Source organism: Pseudopodoces humilis, chromosome 7, assembly GCF_049639895.1.
Source record: "Pseudopodoces humilis isolate 2021_Gansu_Grassland_sample_001 chromosome 7, ASM4963989v1, whole genome shotgun sequence".
In the NCBI taxonomy this organism is placed as follows: Eukaryota; Metazoa; Chordata; class Aves; order Passeriformes; family Paridae; genus Pseudopodoces; species Pseudopodoces humilis.
Genome location: NC_142206.1, coordinates 25,547,839 through 25,571,101, shown reverse-complemented (window position 1 = coordinate 25,571,101; position 23,263 = coordinate 25,547,839). Strand labels below are relative to the sequence as shown.

The following is a 23,263-nucleotide window of genomic DNA, read 5'->3' as shown; positions in this document are numbered from 1 at the left end:
TCCTAAGGGGTGCGGGGCGCGGGAGCCGCCAATGGCGGCGTGGCGCGCCTCGCGTGCTTATTTTCAAGCGCGATGAGGCGTTCCCGTCAGGGAAAAGCGCGCGCGGTGCGGACATTTGCCCAATAGTCGCGGGCGGCGAGGATTGACGCATCCACTGACCAATGGCAACGCAGATGTGCGTACCGCGCTCCAATCACGAGGCTCGGAGGGCGGGCCCCGCGCACGAATGTTCGGCGGCAGGAGATGGCGGTGCGGCGGCAGCTGCAGCAGATATTCCAGGACCCGCGGGTTGTCGGGACCATCGTGGTGGAGCAGGCGTCCGCTTCCGCCGCCCCCGCCGCTCCCGCCTGGGAATCGCCGACGCCGCCGTCACCGCCACCACCGTCACCGCTGCCGCCGCCGTCACCCCCGCCGCCTTCGTCTTCCTTCCCGCCGGCTGCGGTGCCGGCGTCGCCGCCGCGGCAGCAGGGTCCTCTGCCGGAGGAGTGCGCCGTGTTCCACTGCCGCAGCTGCTGGACGGTGCTGGGGGACTCGCTGCAGCTGTGCGCGCAGGAGCCGCCGGGACTCAGCGTCGTCATCTGCTTCAGTCAGTGCCTCGTCGGGCCGGCGGGTGCTGAGGCCACACCGCTGTCCCGCGCGGGCCTCGGGGCGGGCAACGGCGGCCGGGCCGGGGTTGGTCCGGGGGCTCTCGGCTGCAGCGCGTCTCTCTCTCTCTTTCTCCTCAGAGGTCACCAGCGATGTGACCTGGGAAGACTCGCTGTTGGTCGGCCTCGAGGGAGCCCTCCTGGAATGGTGTGTACTCCCGTAGCTGCTGGCATCGGGCCTGCCGTGAGCGGCCGCCGCGGTAAATCGTGCGGACAAAGCCGGGCTCCGGCAAGGCCGGGAGCTCCTCCGGCTTGTGCGCGGGGGGTTCCGAGGGGCTTGGCAAACTCCCGGCTGACTTCTGTGCCTATTCACGCTTCGGATGGAGAAAGCTTTTGTAGGGATGTAGTTTTCACTTGAAATCAGAAGTTTTGCCCCAGGCTATGTAGGTAGGGAGAAACATTCGAGCAGTGCAGTAGAAGCCAACTTAACTTGTAGGTCTCTTCTCTCTCCGAAAGGTATCTTATTTAAAGCATCTCTGGATTTTGTTTGGTTTGGTGGATTTTTGGTTGCCTTGGTTTGGATTTTGGGGGAGGGTTGGATTTTAGTTGGTTGGTTTTTCTTAATACTGAAACTAAAAAATTTGTGCTGCCCTGTTCCTGAACCTACAGTTAGCGAGGTTTGGTAACTGAGTCCAATGGGAAGAATGTAAAATGTCATCTGGGGGCTTAGAGAAACAGTAGCTTGTTTAAATGCTGTTTTACAAATTGTCAGGACTGGGAACTTTTTCAATATAAAGCTTGGGGTTTTTTTTACTTTTTTCCTTGCCCCTCTCTCTGCATGGGACAATAATCTGTTTTATTAGAAAGAATTTTCACCTGGCACTTGCATTGTACACTTAAATCATGTTTGAGCAGAATAGTCTAAACCACTCTGTGATAATAAGATGCGCATTTTCTTCCTTAATAGCACTTCACTTATTAGAGAGATTACTTCTTTCACAACATGCCCAATTTCTTATGATCATGTTGTTTCTGTACATCTTTTATTTTGAGGAGGAACCATTAATATGCCTTGGATTATGTCCCAATAGAACTGAAGATTTGATGCCCTCTGATAAATATGCAGCATCTGTGGTTTCAAAAGCTTCTGTTTAAGAACACTTTTCCCTTTCTTCTTTTAGTACTTATTATTTATTAACCTGTCGGTCATGTGGCTTGGCCGTGGGCTTCATTCTTTATTCTTGTGACAGTAGCCTGGCATATCTCCGAGGCTTGTTCTGTTTCTTCAAGGACAGCATCATCTGGTGAGTACACTGTATTCTTATGGTCAGTGACTTCACAGTTAATTACTGTACAAGTAGCCTACAGCTGACAAAAGTGATTTGACTTGTCTGAGCACATCAGTGTGGGATTTTAATATCCCTGATGTCTAAATTGGGTCGAAGTGAATCCCTTTGATTTGCCTTGCACCTCTTGGGTGTCCTCTTGTAATGTAAGACTTTAAGTTTAGTTGTGTGCAACACCAAAATATCTTCAGTCCCAGATTCATTTAAAAGTGATTCAATGATAGGTTGAGGACTTGACTATAGAAGCAGTAAATTACAGCTGGTGTTGAGAGGTTGGATCTTAATTCCAAAGTAAAACCATTGTTATACTTTGAATATTTTCATAATTATTACTTTTGGCAACAACCTTGTATTTCCTTTAGTATCATCTTAAATCATCTGTCTAAATAATACAACTATAAATTTAAGTGTTTTTCTTGCGGTCTTTTTTCCTTCCCCTTTTTGTTTTCCAGTTACCTCTTACAGAACCAAATGATTATAGAAGCTTCTAAGGTGAAGTTTCCAGCTGTGACCTTAAAGGAACACATGCATAAGGTAAGATTTCCACAATAATGGAAAATACTTTTGAAATGCTGATTATTTTAGACATTAATTCAAAAACATTGATACAAATGTAGGGTTTTTAAGTGCCTAAGATTGAGAAAGTGCTGCCTTGTATGACAATAATTGACTCAATGCATGAGATGTGGCACATTTTCCAAGACCCCTTAACTGCAGAACGTACCCAGTTCTAGATAAATTATGGCAAAACTTTGTTATCCTTTTATCTCTGTACCTTGCAAAGAAAAAAAAAATCAAATCATTTCTACAGACTTGGCCTAAGTATTGACTTGTGTTGTCATTGTTAAGAATTTAAAAATAGCTATTTTTTTATTTGAAAGGGATTTTTAAAGTTATACTTTTATGTCTGTGTAAGCTCAAAATTGCATGGCAGTATTTGTAGTTTCAGAGACAACTTTAGGATCTCCCTCCTGTTTTGGTGTTCAAATTGGACGTTCTTATCTGTAACCTGACTAGTTGTTATGTTAGTTAATTGCCTGTGCCTTAGCTCAAATAAAGTTACTGTATTTAGGAGACAGCCAGCATATCCAGTATTTATGTGATTATTTGTTCCTTACTTTTTTTGGGGGGTTGAGTTTCGATTTTAGCTTTTCTTGTAATGGGCCTTGGACAGCTCTTAATTTTGTTCTCTTCCAAGTCATCTTCCAGTTTCTATAAGAATGTTTTTATGTGTCAAGTGAGGCTCAGATGCAAAAATCTTATCCAGGTAAACCTTCTGGAGACATGATTTGGTAAAAATACACAGTGGAAGTAAAAATATGATAACACTTCATTGCAGACATAAATTATGTGACTGAAGAGATTCTGCTTGTTGACTACAACAAGCTCAAGCATCTGGCCTTTGCTTTTTGAGACATAATGTCCACATGTATTCCTAAGCTAATGATGAAACAGTTTGTCCACATATTGTCAAAGGTTTCTGGCTGTGTTAAAACTTGAGTTAACGAGGAAAGATCAGACTCATCATAGTAAAACTGCAGCAACTCTGTCTCCTGAAGTAGTTATTTCCATTATGTCCCTGGAAGGGCTGATACTGGCACACATCCATCTCCAGTTTGTAATGCAGCCCTCTGATCTGGGTGCTGGTTTTGTCAGTACTAAACATGCAGTATAGAGATCAAGCCCTCTATATTTTCCCTTCTTGAAAGTGAGCCGCTCTTTAGCCATTTATAGTGGGGTGAAGGTCATTCAAAGATCCAGTATTAGGACATTCTTTGCCAATTTCAATACTCTTAATTTTTCTAGGTGAAAGAAAAGCTTGTGGACTTCAATTGCCGCATAGAATTAGTGATAAGGAAGCTGGAGAAACTGTAACAAAATAATTACAACCCTTCATCAGATCCAGGTGACCTACTATCAGGATATGCAAGAGTTAATACTAACTAATACCTGTTTTCAAGAACTGCTGGAGTTGTTTCTGCATCTCTGCTGAGTTTGGTCATTATGAAGAAATAATGCACCAGACCAGGTTTGAGTGTTGATCTGTCACTTTATCTGTGTGTGTGGAAAGAACTGATGATGAAGTGCATTACTTCAGGGGAACACCTGAAAATCTGACATACCAAAGTTATGCTTAGAAGACTGCATAGCTCAGCCATGCAGCACATCACTCTCTGAGGCTGTGTAACTGTGACTTTGCTTTTTCTAATGACTTAGGGGGGAAACCAGCCTTTGAAATACTGACATCAGGTTTCTGGAACTATGCAAAACACATTTAACAAGGTGATGATATTCAAGAGCCACCATTAAAGACAACATTCTTAGAGACCTAAAGCTCTTGTCCTACCTTTCAGTACAGAGAGTGTTAATGGCAGCCTTGGTTTTAATGGCAGCTAGTTTTTGGTCAAGTGGCTCATTAGCTACATCTGATACTTGAGCCACTGCTAAATGGACTCCTGAATAGTTTTGAGATTTCCTTGTGTGTGTTGCCTGCAGAAGCAGCAGACAAGCACGTCACAGATGCTGCAGTGTTCTTAGTGCATGAGTCTGGATGGCACCATGCAGGCAGAACATAAGGTTTTAGATTTCAGGTAAAGGGCAACCCATGTGCCTGCCAAGTCTGCTGAAGTGCAGCCCCAGGAACAGGACTGAGGCAAATTCTGCCAGCTAACAGCACGAACAACTTCCTTGAACAGATTTGAGCATTTCTTTCTGGAATGTCAACTATGAAACCAAGGAATGGTCTTCTGCACAATCGTGGAAGCACTGCTTTCCGAAGTTATGATTTGCCTGTCACCTTCAATTGGCCAGTTAAGATGTTTTATAAAAAATACCTACTCCTGGCTCATTGGCATTTCTCTGTTGAATATTGGTTATGCTTATTTCCAAACATTTAGAAAATAATTTTACAGAAAAAAAAGTACTATTTACTGGGACAGAATTTCCCTAGTTCTTTGTTGGAAGATTAAGGGCCCTTTTCTTCTCCCTTTGCTCCTTAAAGGGCTAATGTTTTTCCCTAAAGGAATAATGAATTCTATGTAAAGTTTAGTAGTTGTCTGTAGTGGTCTAGAGAGGATTCTATTTACTTGATCAGCTTAATTCCAGTGATTCAAATTGCCTTCTCCTTCCATATTTATGACTGGAAGGTTGTAGACCTCATTGCTACTGCTGCCAGTTCTGTGTTTTGTCTTATTTGTAAAATAACTCATAATGGGCTTGGAGCAGAGGGGACAAAACTCACTGTAAAGCACCTCAGAGGTTTTAGGTGGGAAGCTGGTACTTAGGCTACTACTAATGCTCACTGTGTTGCTTTCTTTTGGGAGTTCTGTATGGTCTCAGTTCATTGTGGTAAGCAAAAGCACCAACAGCTATTCTGTAAGGAGAGGAGGGACTCTCACAAATACCACCTTTGCAGTACTTCCTTAGTGCTTGTATTGTTGCATGAGTCTAAGAAATGTGATTGATAATGGGAGTATTTGCTTTTGCCCTTTCATTCTAGTTTCTGCATTGAGACTGTTTCTTGCTATTTTACGTCTATACTATGAATTATGCTAAATTGTTTTGCTCCACTAGTGTTGAGCCCTAAAAGAAAATGAAAGCCGTCAGTTACATTTTTATGTTATATTTAAAGTTGTGAAGAAGAAACTTCTTAAATAAAAGCTGGAATTCAGAAATTCATGTTGTGCAAGTCATTGCCATTATGTGAGTCCTAGGCCTACTTTTCCTTTGATTAATTTTGCAGAAATAAAAACATCACTTTATCTTGCTTGGGTCCTCATTTCTTATGAAGCATTCAAGTAACGGTTCCTCAAATTATATTACTTAGTGTGAATTTAAATAAATAATGAGTATGTGCTGAAGAATAGCTGGTAAATTTTTAAACTGCTTTTCTGTAATCCTTGAAACTGGGAGGACCTCCTTCAACCACAGAAGAAATTTTTCAGAAGTGTAGTCACCAAAGCAATAAACAATACAAACATACATACATAAAACAGTTTTCTGAGGGGCCTTGTTATTTTGAGGCAATCAATACAAGAAACAGAGGGTTTCTGCTACCCTCTAAACCCTTGAAGCTCTTAACTGATAAGTTATGCATCTTAGAATGAGTGGAATAACAATTTTTGTTTAGCTGTTGCCTAAGGCAGAAGCTCTTGTGCCTGAAGTCTACTGGGACAGCTGGCCCCAAAGCAGATATCCAGCACATATGAATTCAGCTTGAGTTGTTAAAGTTTGACAAAGCTACAGCAAGTACACCTCAGAAGTGAAGTGGAATGTACTGTAATTTGGTTGTCTTCTGAACAGATGACACATCCAGTTTTAGTGCATTCTCAGCCTGTGCTGCTTTATTGCTAAAAAAATTTGTATACAGGTGCAGAGTTTCCAGGTTCATTTTTAAACAGTTCCTCTTTACAGTGTCAAAAGAATAAAATCTTATCTTGAAATCCTCAAAGATGCATAGATATAAAAGCAAGCTGCCTTTTGGGAAAACACCAGAATTTGCAGGGAGACATTCTTTCACTGTTACCATGTAAAACATGTGCAATGGGAATATGTAGTTCATAGTCACACCAATAATTTCCTCCACTAATCCATGCAAGAATGCTATCAGTATAAGTATTCTTCAGCCTATTAAGTAATAAGGTAATTTTTAGGAATTTATACCTGATGCTTCTCCTTTGCTGTTACATTTTTCAAAAGGAAGATAACTTCACTGACATTCTGAAGTAGCTTATTCCCCAGGTTATACTGAAGGGAAATACAAAGGATACAATGGCTTACTCATTACCCAAAAAAAAAAATATTTAACAGACTTTCAAACCATGCATAGTATTCTAAAGAATTAAAAATGACCATGGTAAACCACTGGGCTAAATTTATTTTTGAAATTTTCTTGAAGTTGGCTCCAAGACTTTCATTCAGTCTAACTTGTGATACCATGGAATAGTTACCTTCTTTTATAATATTCCTATCTTCATTTGGCAATCCTTACACATCTAAAAAGAGCATTCCTGCGTAAAACCACAATTCCCACTCTAAACCCAAAACACAGTGCTTTATGAATGGCTGGCTATGAAGTATGAACAGGAGTTAACTTGACACACCATTTTTTCCTCCAAGACACTTCTTTCTACTAAGAGAGGACTGAGCCTTTGCACATGGAGAAGTGTTCTGCACAAGTTAAGCCCACTTACAAAATTAAGCTAAACTACAAGTATGGAATTCTGCAATAACAAGCCAGTATTCTACATGTTTAATTACAAATTTAAGCTTGGAAAAGTATTAGTGATGTAGGTAGGCTATGCCACACATTCTCTTATTTTCAAACTGCCAGCAGAAATTTACTGCATTATCCACTAAGAGACTTGAATTACAAAGAACACACTAATAAGAGTTTACAGAAAAATGGCACCCAAATTCCCTTTTATTTAATAAGTGAAATAAAGAAAAAAAGACAATTGCAATCTCTGTTGCAGAAGATAAAGACCTTCAGTGATCAAATCTCTTTTTAAAAATCTCTTTGAAGAACTTAAAAAATATACAAGGTTATCAGTATTTTCAGGTTCATTCCTGCGGATGCCATTATTGCTGGCTGGTACCAGTATGCTTCAGTACAGCTGCCTGTGTGGCTAGAGTTACCTGAAAATACTGTCTATTAAAAAGCTATTCAACACCTGAAAAATATGTACTGTGCTTATTAATGTCAGTCTTCTCCAAATAATTTCTCTTACCACATTCAAGCTTATTACCTACTGTCTGGCAAATACTACACTCAATTTGAGTCTGTGGTTTCTGTTACTTGTTTGTTGGCTTGGATTTTAGGGTGATTTTTTTTGTGGGTTCGGTTTTTTCTTTCCCACCGGTCGCTCCCCCTGCACCACGTAAGAAACTCTGCACCCTTTTCCTTGCTACAGCTGCAGCAGGTGAGAAATCTCATCTCGCCTCTAAACATGCTTAGTTCATGCCCTGCTTTTTACATGCTCAGGACAGTGATATGAACCAGACAAGAGGTTATAAAGGCGAGTTCTGCTGATCCTGGCTCCTGATTTACAGTTTTGGTGCCATGCTTCTGTCCCTATCTATACAATCTACCCCCTTCTCTACAGAGGCAGCACATTCTCTAAAAAAACCCCGAAATTTGAGAATCAAAGCAGGAAGTTCAAGCTATTGGTATATTAATTCCTATTGCTTCATTATGTATAAATGCATATCTCAATTTACTGGTAGTAACTACATTACACTAGACATTTTGAATCATGCATAATTAGAATACTAGCTCTAAAGTTTGGTTTGTGGGCCTGTGCCGCTTTCCTTCAGTTTCTCCATGCAGTTCTTCATGCCTAAGGCATTACAAGCTACCTGCCTTTTATCTGACCTGTAAACACTCATTTGGAGGGGAAGTGGAGAGAAGAAGACAGGATTTACATAGGACACACTGAACAGAAAGTTACTTTCTATCTTTAACTTTAGATGGGGTAAAGTCTTGGGAATCTATCTGTATTATAACCCAATAAAAAGGTTCAGAGACAGAAACATGCTCTGCTGACATCATGAACACTGACACTTTCTCTGAATGCAGGAGGAAGTGTAGAGACTGAAAGGGAACAGACATCAGAATCCATGGTTAGTGTTCTGCACTGTTGAACAAGACACCCTGGCTGAACTGTTGGCTTTTGTGTGCCGGAAAAGTGCTACAGGGGCAAAATGATGGATCATTCCATGAAAGAAATCCAGTGGAATCTAACTTGAACTGTCATTCTGCAGCTCTGTACCTGACCAGCAATCAGGATTATTAGTTTTGGAGGAAGACCAGCCAGTTTCCTAAGGATGCAAGAAGCAGTAATTTCTAAGATTTGTTCTACATCAAAAATTATTCTATCTTCAATATTTTTTTCCTTTTATGCTCCAAAAAAAACCAGACTGCCAGCTCTTGACAAGGTAATCCTCGTGTAAAGTGTCAGTATCCTCAAGCTCAGTACAATTTCTTCTCACTTTCTATCAAGAAGTCTTTGCAAGACTTTCTTTTTATTCCTAAATTTGACAATTACCCTCAGTTTCAGAAGGTACAATTCCCAACGCAAGTACTGGCTAGACCTTCTACAGCAGCACTACTGGATATACAAACAGAATATATTTGTATAATCTGGGTTTAGTACTGCTAGAGGAGGCATGTCCATACCGGTCATTATACCTTTGATATACCACACCCCAGTGTGGTAGCACCTAACACTTCCACTTACAAGCTGTTAAATCAGGGAGGTTGAAGCAAAAGTCATGCCATAGTACAAGAGCTGAAAGGCAAAGGGATTCCTTTTGTTGTTGTGAACAGTAATTCCTAGTCTAGCAGCCCACAGAATTCAGATATTATTAAAGCCTGAACTGGGAAGTATATGCAGATAGCTTTCCTGGCTACATCAGTCTTTATTTCCTCCCCCCTTTTCTGAGTGGATATACCCTTGAAGAATTCTGTTCAGCCACGAAGTTCATACTTCTGAAGCATGAACATGACTTTGCTTTCATTATAATTTCATTATTATGTAAATGTATTTTCTGACCACAGACCACGGTAAATTCATAATTTCTCTAATGTAATCAGAAAGCAAATGAAGGTCCCCTATGGCTAGCTTCCAATTTTATCAAAAATTCAATAGTTGGAATTTAAGCTGATTACAATCTTTCAGATCAATTAGCTTTTCATACACATATTACATATTAGCCAACACTTAACTTAGACATTCTCATGCTTATCCTGTTACTTTATACTGTAAAAACGCTCACAGCCCTCACACTTCCATTACCAATTTATGAAAAGCCAAAGTGCTTCACCCTCATGCTTTAAAAACACAAGAAGCTTCCATTAAGCTGAAAGTCACAGTCTAAATTACTTCAGCTTTCCAGAAGAAAGGCAGCCAGATTGATCTAAACCTCTGACCAAGTAATTCTGTTCAGAATACATTAGTATCTGTTGGGCCATATTGTGTCTACAGATGAGGTATCTACACTGAAAAGTGTCAACCAGGAACAGTTTAGAACTCCTGTGGTTCTTTTATGCAACCCTTTGATAGCAAATAATTAGTTAGATGCAGATCTACAGGTGTAGATCAATAACCCTGTGCTACCAGAGTCTTCACAGTACTTTCCTCTGCCAAACTTCAGGCATTAACCAAAACCAATTATGATCTAAAACAGTATTTAGCAAAACTGAAATTATTTTCTGCTGTAACATCTTTAGAATTCTACAGTTGTGCTTGGCATGTACAAATGTTTTGAGTGTCAAGTGCTTTCTAATATTTTTCATTTTTTAAATTTTTCTTTTATTTAAAGACTATCTCAGATTTGTCTTTATAAACAAAGAAACCAGAAAGTACTTCCCACCACAAAAGCTTCTAAATCTATAATCAGGTTCTCCTCACAGTACAGTATTTGGAAAAGTTTAGTTTCTCAGAGAAATCGAGCAAGTGCTAGGCTACAAAAAAATAATTACAGGGAAACTTCAGCTATCCTTTCAAAGAGAACTGTCTGCCCTTCCCCCAGCACTCACTGACAGTGCTTCAGACATGTGGCAAAGCTAATTTTTCTTTTTTTAATATATATATATCAAGTTCATTAACTTAGTATTCAAGTGCCAAATTCCCTCCAATGAGAGGAACATAAGAAGAATTCACCCTTCTTCTCAGGAAGACTCTTCACACAACTCCCTGCAGCACAGAGCGCCACAAACTTATTTGGTTATTACCCACTTACTCTACTGTACAGTCTTGCTAATGCAAGTTATTAACTATCACATGCAAAACAGTTATTGCTACTAAAGTTCTATTTTCTTATTAAATCATCTTATGGCTTTGTTTGCATCAGGGATTCTTCCCCCTACATACTGTGCTATTTTGCATTCCAGTTTCAGAGGTATTTTTCAATTGATTCTCCCAAGCACTAAACTACTTTATTCAATGGTACAGCTACGTCCATTTAGAATTGAACCTGACTGTTAGCACAGGTCCCCCAGAGCTCTGCTGTAAATGGCCCACCTGTCCAATTTTCTCAGAAATTTATCAGATGCAGAGGGCTGTTTGGTTGGTTTTGCTGGGGTTTTTTTCCCTGTTACATACATTAACTCTGCCTGGATTACTGTCATTGCACGGAAGTACATGCTTCTTGATTAATAAAGATATATTGTACCAAAATTACAAAACCAAGCTACCCATTCCCTCCCTCCCCCTAATGGCCATTTACAGGCAGGTCTCAGGAAAAAAAGATGCAGTATCCTCTCTAAGCTGAAAGAGAGAAATGGGTGAAGAGCAGCACTGGAATCAAATAAAAAACTAATTCCTAAGAAATCAGAGGATGCCATCCACAGAGCAATGCACATCTCAAGAATCATACCAGTCTCCTATTTGACCAGTCCAAGCTGCCCATTGAGTGCTAAATCAATTTCACTTCCCTGGTCTAAACTTTCCTTCTGAAAAAAGCAGAGGGAGAGACAGAAATCATTAAAATTGAGCTTAGAGCTGAAAAGCAAAACTGGAAGTTACCTAAAATACAAGATACTGAATTCTCAATAATACAGGGGTGGGGAATCTCTGATCCATTGGCTAGAGACAGCCTGCTGCACAGGTACAGCCTGCAACATCATTTTCCAACAGCCTTTGACCTTTTTGTATTCTCTCTTATTAAGATGTATGTAAATGCAGGATCCACCAAAGTTATTCTAAGATTCAATAGGACTTCAGCCAAAAAAGGTTCCCCATTCCTGCAATAATGCATAAGTCTTCTATGCATAATTAGCACATCATATTTTGTAACTATTATCACACAATGAGGATAATGTTTTGCTAGCTATAATAATCATATAGTCAGATCTGAAAAAAAGATTACTTAACAGACTTTATAAACGATCTGAAGAGATGCGTACAGAATGCACACAAACTCCTTAGCATATTCATACTTTTCTGAGTATATCACACTATGAGTAATAAGTGCTTCAACAAAATTGAAAATGGAAGAGAACACCAACAAAGATTAAAAAGCAAAGAATCGCACTGATAGAGATGAGAATTATGGATGCTTGCATACCCTAGCTTACTACTGCAGTTGGACAGACAGACAAATATCAAAAAGTCAACTATGATTCTATGAAGCCCATTAAGTGAATGAGTTCCATTTCTAAGGATAGCATTGCCATTGTCAAAGGGAGGATACTGCATGTTTAGACCATGTTTGTGACATTTCTATTGTATCCTTTCTAGTGTTAATTACATTATCATCACTGTTTACTAATAAATTTGTCACTCAGAAATTGTAAAAATACTACTAGGCTCATGCACTGATCCTAACATGGCACTACAGTTTGCTACAAAGCACTAATGCTTATGGAACTATACACATCTCAAAATGGAAGACATTGGTGATTTTGTTGTTTTCAAACAACTTGTAACATCGTTTTGTCCACAAGTATTAAAATATATATATGTATATATATATATGAGCTATTGCACATGCCCCTTGTTTTTGTAGTCTTTCACATGGGAAGATTTCCAACCAACATAAAGAAAAAGCGGAACAAGAAAAAGTGAGTCAGATGAAGCAGCTTTTCCAAACACAGCAGTTCTTTAAAGATGCTGGCCAGGAAGGTACAGCAATGGGGGTCCTCTGGGCATGAACTATTGGAGTATTATTTCTGTGAAAGCCACAAATCCTTAACCTAATAAAATCCTGATGTTCTAAAATTAAACTTGAAAACTAATGCTGCTACACGGTCATGAATAGGAGTCAAGAAAAAAAAATCAGTAATTCCACTTTTTTGTTACAATGCCAGGTTACAAAATATTTAGGTTAAAAAGCTTAGATTATTGGCTCTCTAGTCAGACAAATTTGCAATTTTTGTACATGTCCACAGGAAACAAAAATACCTTCCTGTCCCCCAAGCATTTTGTCATCAAGCTATGCAAGAAACAACTGCTATCTCTAACATCAGAGGGGTAAGGATGGGCAGAAGGAAGAAAGTAAAATTCCCATATCTAAAATCAAACATTTCTTATACCACAGACTTCCCAACCACTGTAATCCTATGATATTGACAGTATTTTCCATCACTTAGAGATGGATCCTGCTTCTACAGACATCTCCACTAAATCCTATTGACTTCAATGAATGGAGGCCCTAAAAGGAAGTGTGCTTTTCTAGCTGCCTCCAATGCCAGAAAGTTCAGACCATAATCAGCAAAGAAATCCTAGGTCAGGCCAAGCTGGCGGTCTTATCACACAGCTCACCACAATGTTATACACAATTTTAGAGCACCTCTCTGCTCATTAAAGTTGGCATTACTTTGATATGCAGCGTCCTGCCCACCACTCTTAAGCTTACATGTCTGCTCTTTGCTTCACGGAAACAAAAAATGGGTAAAGTTGTCAATAAATCCAACAAACAAGTCTAAACACAGACATTACTTGGAGAATTAGGATCAACATCAATGCTTGTCCTCACTCTGCTATGGAACTTGGTCCCACAAAATGTCACCACATTTTTGATACTAGAATGCTGCTCTGGCAATCTATCACCAAGATTTAATAAGGATTTCAATTGTTTGCTTTTTCAGCCATTTTCAGGCTGTCTGGCTTTTTCCAGCAGTTTTCTAAAAGGAAAAACAGAAAAAAACCAAGAAATCTAGAACACCTCCCCAACCATTTTAGTATCTCCCATATTTTAAGCTAGCAAGTCACATTTTCTAAATCACAAGCTTGGAATAAGGTGCACTAAGACGAGTTTCAGATTTGAGGTGGAATATAACACATATCCCAGTTTTTTGCCAAAAATCTTACTTGTTACAGATCATCCCATAGCAGGAAGCATGTAAACAATATATGCTCCCATCTTAGAATGACAGAAAACATCCTATATAGTCACAAATTATGTAGACTAAGAATCTTGTGTAAACATAAGAACAACCAGATTGTGCCTTAGTTTGGGAAGGAATAAGAAGAGCCAGAAAAAGGACTGTACTAAGTATTTCTGCTCTCAACTCACCCCTCTTATGTGGCTAACATTCCATTCTCTTGGGCCTATTTCTACCTAGATGACGGAAACATACAAGTCCTCTCAGTTCTCAGTCATGAAAGAATCAAAAAGCAAGATTCCATCAGCAGTAGGAAAAGCTGAAATGGTGTCGAGGGAGCCAGACGAATAAACTGAAACTTTACAGCTCTGGTCTCTTCCATCCCATCAGAAGTTAATTTCTATAATAAAGAAAGATGTTCTGCCCATCTCTTCTACTGTAGAATGGTCTTGCTCCTTTTGATGCTAAGGATTCATAATAAGCCTGAGGAAGGGAATGATTTAATGCAAACCTAGTCATTATCCTGTTACCCCAGAGGCCTTCAAAGCTTCCTTTTTCTTTGCTAAAAATTAAATGATGCAGAGTAATTTCTTCTTCATATAGTGAAAGCTCTTCATATCCTGCACTTACAGAGGTTCACACATGCAAATATACATTTTGATCACAGACTGGGATACACAGTATAGACAAGATGATCCTGTGTTTGTTCTTGTGCATTAGCTGCTTTATGTGAGTTGACACCTATCTACAAAGTCAAGCTTAGGACCTGGACTAGAAAATACCTGTAAGAGATGTTGTTTGCTAAGTTTCTTCCTCATATCAGAGCAGAGAATGTTCCGGTTTTCCTGCTGCAACTTTTCATATGTATCAGGTCAGTCTGACACAGCAATGCATTCAGACACTTTATCTGCTAGGAATTCCAATTTGACACAGCGAAATACTTAACCTTCCTAAAATTAAGGAGGAATTATCAGTGAAAAACACCAGCTTCCACTTGCATCTTATTACAGAGTATTTCTCATTTTAAAACAGAATGCAGAAAGCTGAATGAAGAGCTGGCACAGAAGACATTTTTTCAGGAAAACAAATGCTGATTTCCATTACTCTGTTTTGAGTTTTGATAAAACAATGGGCTACTTCTGTGGGGGAAGTCATCTGGTGAATCAAATGTTTGGTGAGATGATTCAAACACAAGTGGACACATCTTTGTTCGTTCAGCTCCATGGAAATGAAGGACAGGTTTTGCTTGCCAGAAGATAAATATCCACATTTTATAGCCTTTGAGCAAGTAAGAGAACCACCTTCTTAAATGTCAGGAGAGGATCTGGAATTCCAAATTAAAAAAAACAGGGAAGACAGTTTAGGAATCAGAATAAAATACATTCAACATCAAAATTTCCACCCATTCACTACTTTAAAAGCCTGACTCTAATGGATAAAATTATCTGGTTTCACAAACTGCAATAATCCCTTGGTCTGTACAATTTTATATCTAACTTTAGATGCCCATAAGCTGCCCAAGGAAAACACTTCAGAAATGCTAACTATACACTTACTCAGAAGTGATGCAGCTAAAAATACACCACTGTTAATTAGCTGTGGGGCTTCAACTGCATCTCCAACAAGCATGACAACAGCAAGGTAGCAGCCGAGTGCCCATGGCAAAGAGTGTATGTACTCTGCTCTAGCAGGTCACAGTTCATAGAGACGTCAGAAACTATCACCCAACTAACTATGAAACTGTCAGTGCTGAAAAGAACACTTATGACAGTTTTAAGGTCACATACATTAGGTTCTTACTTTTACTCATTTCTCCCCACTTATCCACAGCACAGAAAAAAATGTCAGTAACTCATCTTTTCACAGATCTCCCGGCCTCCCATCAGTGATACTCACCTGGTATTATCTCGTCACAGCAGCTGTTAAGACATGATACCTTTGCACTATGTTGGAAGCTAACAGGGGTGCACTCCTGCACAGCTATAGAAATGTTTATTACCATTCTCTTGTGCTAAAATAAGAGATGCAAAATAAAGGAAAAAAAAGGCAAAAAAAAAATTAATTCTCCTATACAGGAACATGAGAATAACTAACCTCTTCCTCTCTTTTCCCTGTCTGTATTTATTTTAATTACCTTAACCATTCTGTTGATCAAGTCCAGAAATAGTCTTCCAGTGACAATTTTCAGCTCCTATGTTAGAAGCAGTGAGTAGACCGTGAAAATGGAAATATATTACATGTCACTATCAATATCTCTCTTGAGTCACTCAAGTATTTCAGCTGATCATTGGGTTGACCATCAACACTCAGACTTGAAAATCTTATTCTTATGGAGATGTGGAAAAACAGACATGGAGAGCTGCAATAAAACATGCCAAAGGTTGGTGACAGAGCTGAGAACAGAACATAGCCCTTTGTTGCACACTTTAGCTACCAGAATATCTTTATTTCATTCACTGAGAAAAAAATAAATCAAAACTACAAAAATTTATTGTAATCTTAGAAATTTTGAATGTACTTTTTTTCTATTTGATAATTTACATTTGGTTATCATTCTTCCAATCCTATAATTTAACAAAAAATACTTTTAAGATAAGTATTCCAAGTTAATACAATGACACAAGTTGTCTTAGCAGAGCAAATGATATCACAGGACAGGAATTTTATAACTCTCAAAGCATTTATTCTTGTTAGAATATATAATAGTCAAATCATGGTTTCTTTAAGGTGAAGCATAAGCTGAAAGCTGACACTAACTTGTGCTAGGTTTAGTGCCTTATATTTAGTACCTAAATAACCTTACAATTGTACTCACCATTATTTTTGATCATTCCACATCCTCTTCAGTGAGCTTAGAAAGAAAGAGATGAATAAACAAAATTAAATTTTCATCTAAGAAGCAACTCAGATCATACATGATTATCTGCACAGGACACAAAAGATTAGCTGTACCTTCCATTCTCAAGTAACATTTTTAGACTTCCTACATAAACCATGCTGATGTTAGATTAAATCAAGAGAATTGGATCCAAGTGTGGAAGAGCCAGGAGACACAAACTTTAAGTAAGAGCAGGCACACATTTCAGTTTCATGGGAACTGAGATGGACACATATTCAGTCTCCAGTAAAGCAAGAAACTCTTCCACATTAATAACAAACTACTGTAGTGAGGATGCTGAGCTGACAACCTAACTGCAAGAATAATGGATTGCTATAAGCAGAACTATCTCATCACAGAACCTAAATGATTTAAAATTCCTCAGCAAAGTACTATTAGCTTCCACAGTCCTGCACAACACAGCATTTTTACAAGCACCATGCACCTTGACCTTCGGAAAATCCACAGTCATCAGACAATCCCTATTTTTACTCCATTTGCATGATGTCAGTTCTGACCCTTCCTACTCAAATTTTCCCTCAAGGACCAGCCAAGCACTATGTGTTTGAGACACTGAGGAACTAACAGTAAATGATTCATAAAATAATTAACCTGAAAAGGAACAGTTACCAGGATTGGTAAAAATCCCAAATTGTCTTGTCATAATAGAAACCACAAAATAGAACCAATCCAATTTTTGAAAAGCTGGGTCTTCTTTCACTAAGACCATGAATTAACTAAAATGAACACTAAAGTAAATCTTATTGAAAAAAGAAAGCAGGTGGTGACATTTAAATCAACTCAAGCAAAGGAATGGTTCATCCAACACTAAAATTCAGTTAGCTTTAACCTACTTTTTTTAATTTTAACAAGTTCACTGACTTTGAATGCCCTAGTTTTTAACTGCTTTTACTCTACTTGATACACTCTCTAGCTGCCTTTCATCAATTATGTGAGCACAGAGTTCACAGCAGTCCAACAGAACTTGCAACAGGATATACATCAAGGTTATTGAAAATGAACAGGCACTGAGACTGACTGTGACACTATCAACACTTCAGATAAAAGCTAGTGGACATTACAAAGAAAAAATGCTATTGTTCTTGTTTCATACCTTACTGAACATACCATCAATTTATGTGGAGCAAGAAATAACTGAAAGCTCAACACTGCCTGCATGACTCCTTCTTCGTTAAAAATTCAGAAAGTATTACTTTCATTAAGTCTTGACCTATTGCCCATTCTTTTTTTTTTTTTTCTCTACCTTAACTAAAGATTAGTTTCCATGAACTTTAAATCTCACATTCAGATAGATGCCTGTATCCAAGAAGTTCACTAACTTCAGGAATTCCAAAGCCAAAAAGGGATGAAGAAATATCTCAGAAATAAATTTACCAGCAAAATTGCAATACTTTGCTTCTCATATATATTAACATACTGTATTACCAATCCACCAGTAGGGGAAAAAAAAAAAAACAAACTCCACAAAAGTTGGTGTTCTGACATAATCAGCACACTGGAATTGAAGACTACTCTAATATAGTAGTATACAGCTATACAATCAACTTTCACTCCATCCCCCATGCTCTAAGATACCACAAAAAATGAGATCCATCAGATCTGGCTTTCCAAAATACTATCTTTGCCTCTTACATAGACACAAATGCTCCAGGAGATGAGCAGAATTAAAAGGACTCAGAAGATGATTCTTCTTCTCTTGCCTAGAGCCTGAGAAGTATGAGGAAGTGAGGAAGGAAAGATCTAGAAACAGATTTATATAAAAAGACCAAAACACAAAAAATTCGAAGTTATGTATAGTGGAGACCTATGAAGATATGGAAAGCAAAATAAGCCCTACACATCACAAGTCCACTAAGGTTTTTCCTATGCTTAAAAACTGCTAAATTTAACCTGGAAAGTGGACAATGACAAATGCTTAAATTATAAACACAAATACAATAGAAAGTAGCTTACATTCCTGCAAAAAAATTAGCTGCCTTCATGGTGTTTTCGCTTTCTAGGCAACTTTGAACTAGGCATCTAAATCCAAGCTACAAGGCAAAGGTGAGAACTTGTAAAAGCAAGACAAAGATTGGTGCTACTGGAGAAAGAACAGGAGTGCCTGAGTATGGAGGCACCAAGCGTAACACTGAGTAGGAACTGGGTTCTAAGGGGCTTATGTTAGCAGCACTCAGGTTAGCTGGGCACATCCCCCTGCCACTTCAGAAGACACCCAGATCTGGAGACAACACTGATAACCCACAGAGTCAAGACAATGTAGAGAGACAGGCCAATGTCCCCTCCAAAAGAGTACACAAAGGCACATCGGACGCCTAGAATGGTTGCCAGCCTAGGAAGAGGCCAGAAGGCAGTAAGGACCTGTCAGCTGATGTCCCCTGTCAACAGACTGCCAAACTGTTGGATCCATAGCATGGTACTATGGTGTTTGGCTGCTGTAGACATCTACAGCACTACAGGCACTACACACACTCCACCTTAATTTTTTGTTTCATTCTGTATTTTTAAATAAAACCCCTTTCTTCTTTTACTAGGTTTCTAATGCACATCTACTTCATTGTTGGTACAATATTGTAACAGCACAGTATTAACAATATTGTAATACCACAGCAGAGAAAACAAAGCAAACTGCTTAAAGATGAGTTTTCAATTCTGTGATATGCACACTGCAGGAATGTGCTCTAGGAATACTGTTCAGGCAAAGAAACAACCCTTCTATCACAGTCTATTTTAGAAAAATCCTCTTCATTTTTTTAATCCCCTGAAGACTGTGCAGGTTCTGCGTCTCGCACCCACATAACCTCTGGTGCATCAGGACTGGTTTCAAACACTGCTCCTGTTTTAGTTTTTAGGAATGAAGATTGGAGGTGTTCAAATGATATTCCAGACTCTTCACAAATTTGGTCAGGACTTTTTAGCCTTTGCTGCCCCATGACTTTTGACACCCCTGAATAAGAGGTGACCACCATGAGATGCATAGCCTGTTCATGCAAATTTTCACACTGCAGACTCACAGCACTGTAGGCGAGGTTGTAAAGTAATGCATATTGATTTGACATATACCAGAGCAACAGGAAATTCTGATATTATTTTTTAAGATACTGCTTCTCACAGCTCTTGTGCATTGGAAGTAATTAAGAATAAATATTAATCCATATGAATTTCTGACTGCTAAATTAGTGTACAACTTCACACAAAAGCAAGCTGATTGCTTATTATTCTTCTAATGATAATATAAAACAGAATCATCTTTATATGTAGTATAAATCATCTTTATATGTAGTATCTTTAGTATGCCAAAGACACATCCCTGGGCTTATTTTAAAAGTTCATACATAGACATGTGTAAGTAGGAATATTCATCAGTAGCAACATACTGTGTCTCAGTGTTATGTTGCTCCTGAGCTGCTATCGCCATTACTACAAGAATAATGAACATGAAAATCAATAAAGTGTTCCTTAGGAAATTTTTCTCCTAAGTAGCTAGGAGATGCTTTCAGAACTAATTATGACAGACATGCTTATATTTCTTCTGAGTTATTTCACCAGTTACAAACAGCTACTTCATTATTAGGTTGTATGTGCTAACACACCATGTCTGAACAAAATCTAAAGCTGTGCTTCTCATTTAACCACTTCAACTTTTTTCTGTTACCTGCATAAGTACCTCTTACTTATGCAGACTGAAAATACAGTCACAGTTCTATAATGCACTCGAGATTTTAAGAACTGCTATCAAATATAGAACACAAGGAATCTCATGCTAGTGACACTAATTATTTTGCTTTCACTAAGAAGTGGTGATCCCCCCCATTTTTTTTCCTTCAAATTTAAGCTAAGTACCATTCTCTAACACAAAATACCACAGACAATTTTGAAGAATTCAGGGCATACCTGCCTGCATGAAACTAAATGGGAAAGAAGAGACAGTGGGTTTAGCACTAGTTTCATGTGTTTCATGGTGTACTAAATTCTTTTTACCTTTTTATCAACGATTACATCAATTTATACGGCTAACCCAAATTCCATTATAATCTCTCTACTTTCCACAGAACTTGTTTTGCAGGGCAGGTTATTTGTACCTTCAGGTTTTGTCAAACAACTAGGAAGCCATCCCCTTTGTGCACTCCTATGTCAGCACTACAGACATCATAAAAGGATATAACCATTCAGATTAGCAGAATTCATCCAGCCCACAGATGGCATGAATAAGAACGGTAATAGCAGCGTAGCTGTATTCAGCGCTATGCTTGTAGCCAGAAATGAGAAGCCTCTTTTCAGATGATATATTTCGCTTTCCCTTCCCCACGTCGTTGCCAGCAGCAGCTGTCCCCAGGCGGCTGCGGGGTATCGCTGTGCAGGGAACAGGCTCTCCGCTCGGCCATCTGCTGCAGCCCGGCGCCGGAGCTGCAGGACGCCCTCGTCCCCAGCGCCGAAGTTGCTCGGACATTTCAGGGCTGCGGGCGATTCGGACCGGCCCGGTTCCGACTCCGGTCCGTCCCCACATGGACACGGGCCCGCTCCTCGCTCGGGGCCGGCGCGGCGAGGTCGACCAGCCGCTCCCACCGCTCCGGCCCGGCGGGAACGAGCCCGAGCCTGAGCCCGAGTCCGGGCCCAGCCCAATCACGGGGGGGGACGGGGAGATGGGTGCGCGGGCGCTCGGTTCCAGCCCCGTCAGGGATCCGGCATCAAGCTCCGGCCTGGACGCGGCCGCTGCTCCCGCCGCACTCACCTGAGCACGGCCGAGGCCGCGGGGCCGCGGCCGGCCCGGCCCCCCCGCCTCCTCCGCCCCTCACTCCGCCATCTTCCCCTCCTTCCCCCGGCCTCCCGGCGGGGGCTCGCTGCGCCCGGGCCCGCCCACTCGGCCGCGAGCCTATTGGGTGCCGTGCCTGTGCATCAGCCGTCCGGTTTTGGCGGTGATTGGCCAGCGGAGCTGTCCATCACGGGGCTCGCCTCACGCCTCCAAGGCGGCCCTTCCTGATTGGCCCCGGGGAGGGCACAGGGAAGGGATTGGCTCGGGCGGCGCGAGCGGGACTGGCCCGGGGCGAGTCCCCCAGTGACCTCCACGGGGATTTAAAGGGGCCGCGCCGCAAGGGCGGCCTGGTCAACACCCGCCCCGCGCCATCCGCTCGGGGAGGGATGGGCTGCGGGAACGTGGGGTCCCGGTCCGCCGGCCCTGCAGCACCTGCTGAGCTCAGCGAGCATCATGGTTGCCACGAGAGGCGGCCTTCAGTCATTCTGCCGGGTTTGTGTCATCAGCAGAATTTTTTTAATTTTTTTTTTAGCAGAGGTAATTTTGCACTTCAAGCTGACGGGTGGATGCGTTGAAGAATGTGGAGTACGTACCCATTCAGAAAACTCTGGAGAAACACCCCCGTCTCACCGTGATTCATCCCAGATTACTACAAGCCATTTCGCTTGAAATCTTAACACGTGTGTTAAAACATTTAATAACACTTTTCTGCCGCGTCACGTTTTAAGAGCAGATTGGAATGAAACACTTGTGCTAACTTCAATATTATACCCACATTCTATTTACAACCGAATCTGCAGCTTCAAAAGAACCAAAAGCAGGTTTTTATGTTCCGTTGTGAAGTTATAAAAACCAACCTAATTTTTACTCCTGCTCTTCATGAGTCAAATCCTGTATTTGGATTCTTTTCTTTTCCCACAGTTGCTGCCAAGCTAAGGGGCCTACGGGTTTCAGTAATGATTAGATACAAAGCCTATTTTTCTGCTTTCTATTGTCTACCATACTCTGGAAACTGGTTGCAGCTATCTATTTCTGCAGTCAAGCCTCCAGCCAGTCCCAATATAAACTCTATATAAACTTTAAAATAGACTATCCCTCAGTAGACTGGAGAATGGTTCTGCAGTATTTAAAATCCTATCTCTTGTATTACTTTTTCAAAAGACAAAGATGAAATAAGTAGCTTTGCCTCTGAGCTGCTAACACTTCCATCTTCAAGATGACCTGTTCTTGAGACAAAACACTTCTATAAAGCAACCAGGTATGCTAAAAATGCTACTTTTGTGGAAATCTGCTTGTATCTGTACAGCTTTGAACAATTTTAAATTTAACCAATTTAAGCTCAGGTCTCTGAAAGTCCTCTTACTGTCTATCACCTTTTAAACTGGATGTTATATATATAGTTTTCAGAATACTGAGTCAGATAGTTATTTACATGTGATTTATTCTGCTAATGGCAAAGTTAGATTCTGATAGTTGAGAATATTTTCTTGATTTTAGGAAGGTTGGTTGTTCTTTGATTGTGTTTCGGGTTTGGTTTTTTTGGGATTTTTTTTCAGTACATCTGTTAGACCATTTTTGTTCACCTTCAAGCACATTAGCAAAAATACCTGATATCTCAAGTGGGAGCTTGTAGGAACAAATGTCACAAATGAACCCTGTATGTCCTCTTCTGGACATGTTTTGCACTGGTTTCTGCCAGCAGAATAAAGAACTATCAATACGTTGAAAACAAGCTCAGTTATAAGAAACTGATCTCTAAGGCCTGCTAGCACCGTTCTTACTGGTATTTAGCTTTTCCAGTAATTAAAGGATTGTTGGTTGCCATACAGGAAGAGCTGGGGGATGGTTTGGTTTTTG

The 23,263-nt window shown here is 40.1% G+C and overlaps 1 protein-coding gene and 1 long non-coding RNA gene across 2 annotated transcripts; one reads left to right on the top strand and one right to left on the bottom strand.

Annotated features, from left to right (window-relative positions):
* The first annotated feature begins 145 nt into the window (after window positions 1-145).
* On the top strand, window positions 146-5,604 carry OIP5 (Opa interacting protein 5). Its single transcript, XM_005522589.3, has 5 exons — window positions 146-586; window positions 726-792; window positions 1,766-1,888; window positions 2,383-2,464; window positions 3,737-5,604. The coding sequence occupies exons 1-5, from the start codon at window positions 244-246 to the stop codon at window positions 3,803-3,805; spliced, it is 684 nt and encodes a 227-aa protein (XP_005522646.3). The 5' UTR covers window positions 146-243; the 3' UTR covers window positions 3,806-5,604.
* A 641-nt stretch (window positions 5,605-6,245) lies between these two features.
* On the bottom strand, window positions 6,246-21,469 carry LOC106628151 (uncharacterized). The gene is made up of 5 exons (XR_001331436.2): window positions 21,386-21,469; window positions 16,573-16,608; window positions 15,892-16,116; window positions 15,654-15,768; window positions 6,246-15,081 (listed from the first exon to the last, which is right to left on the bottom strand). It is a non-coding gene; the product is annotated as an uncharacterized LOC106628151 (long non-coding RNA).
* Window positions 21,470-23,263: the final 1,794 nt, after the last annotated feature.

Bases quoted from the DNA above. Each gene is read 5' to 3' on its own strand.
- OIP5 (XM_005522589.3), top strand. From the start codon at position 244: ATGGCGGTGCGGCGGCAGCTGCAGCAGATATTCCAGGACCCGCGGGTT. The intron at 587-725 runs GTCAGTGCCTCG...CTTTCTCCTCAG, and splicing joins CAGCGTCGTCATCTGCTTCA to AGGTCACCAGCGATGTGACC. The intron at 793-1,765 runs GTGTGTACTCCC...TTCTTCTTTTAG, and splicing joins GAGGGAGCCCTCCTGGAATG to TACTTATTATTTATTAACCT.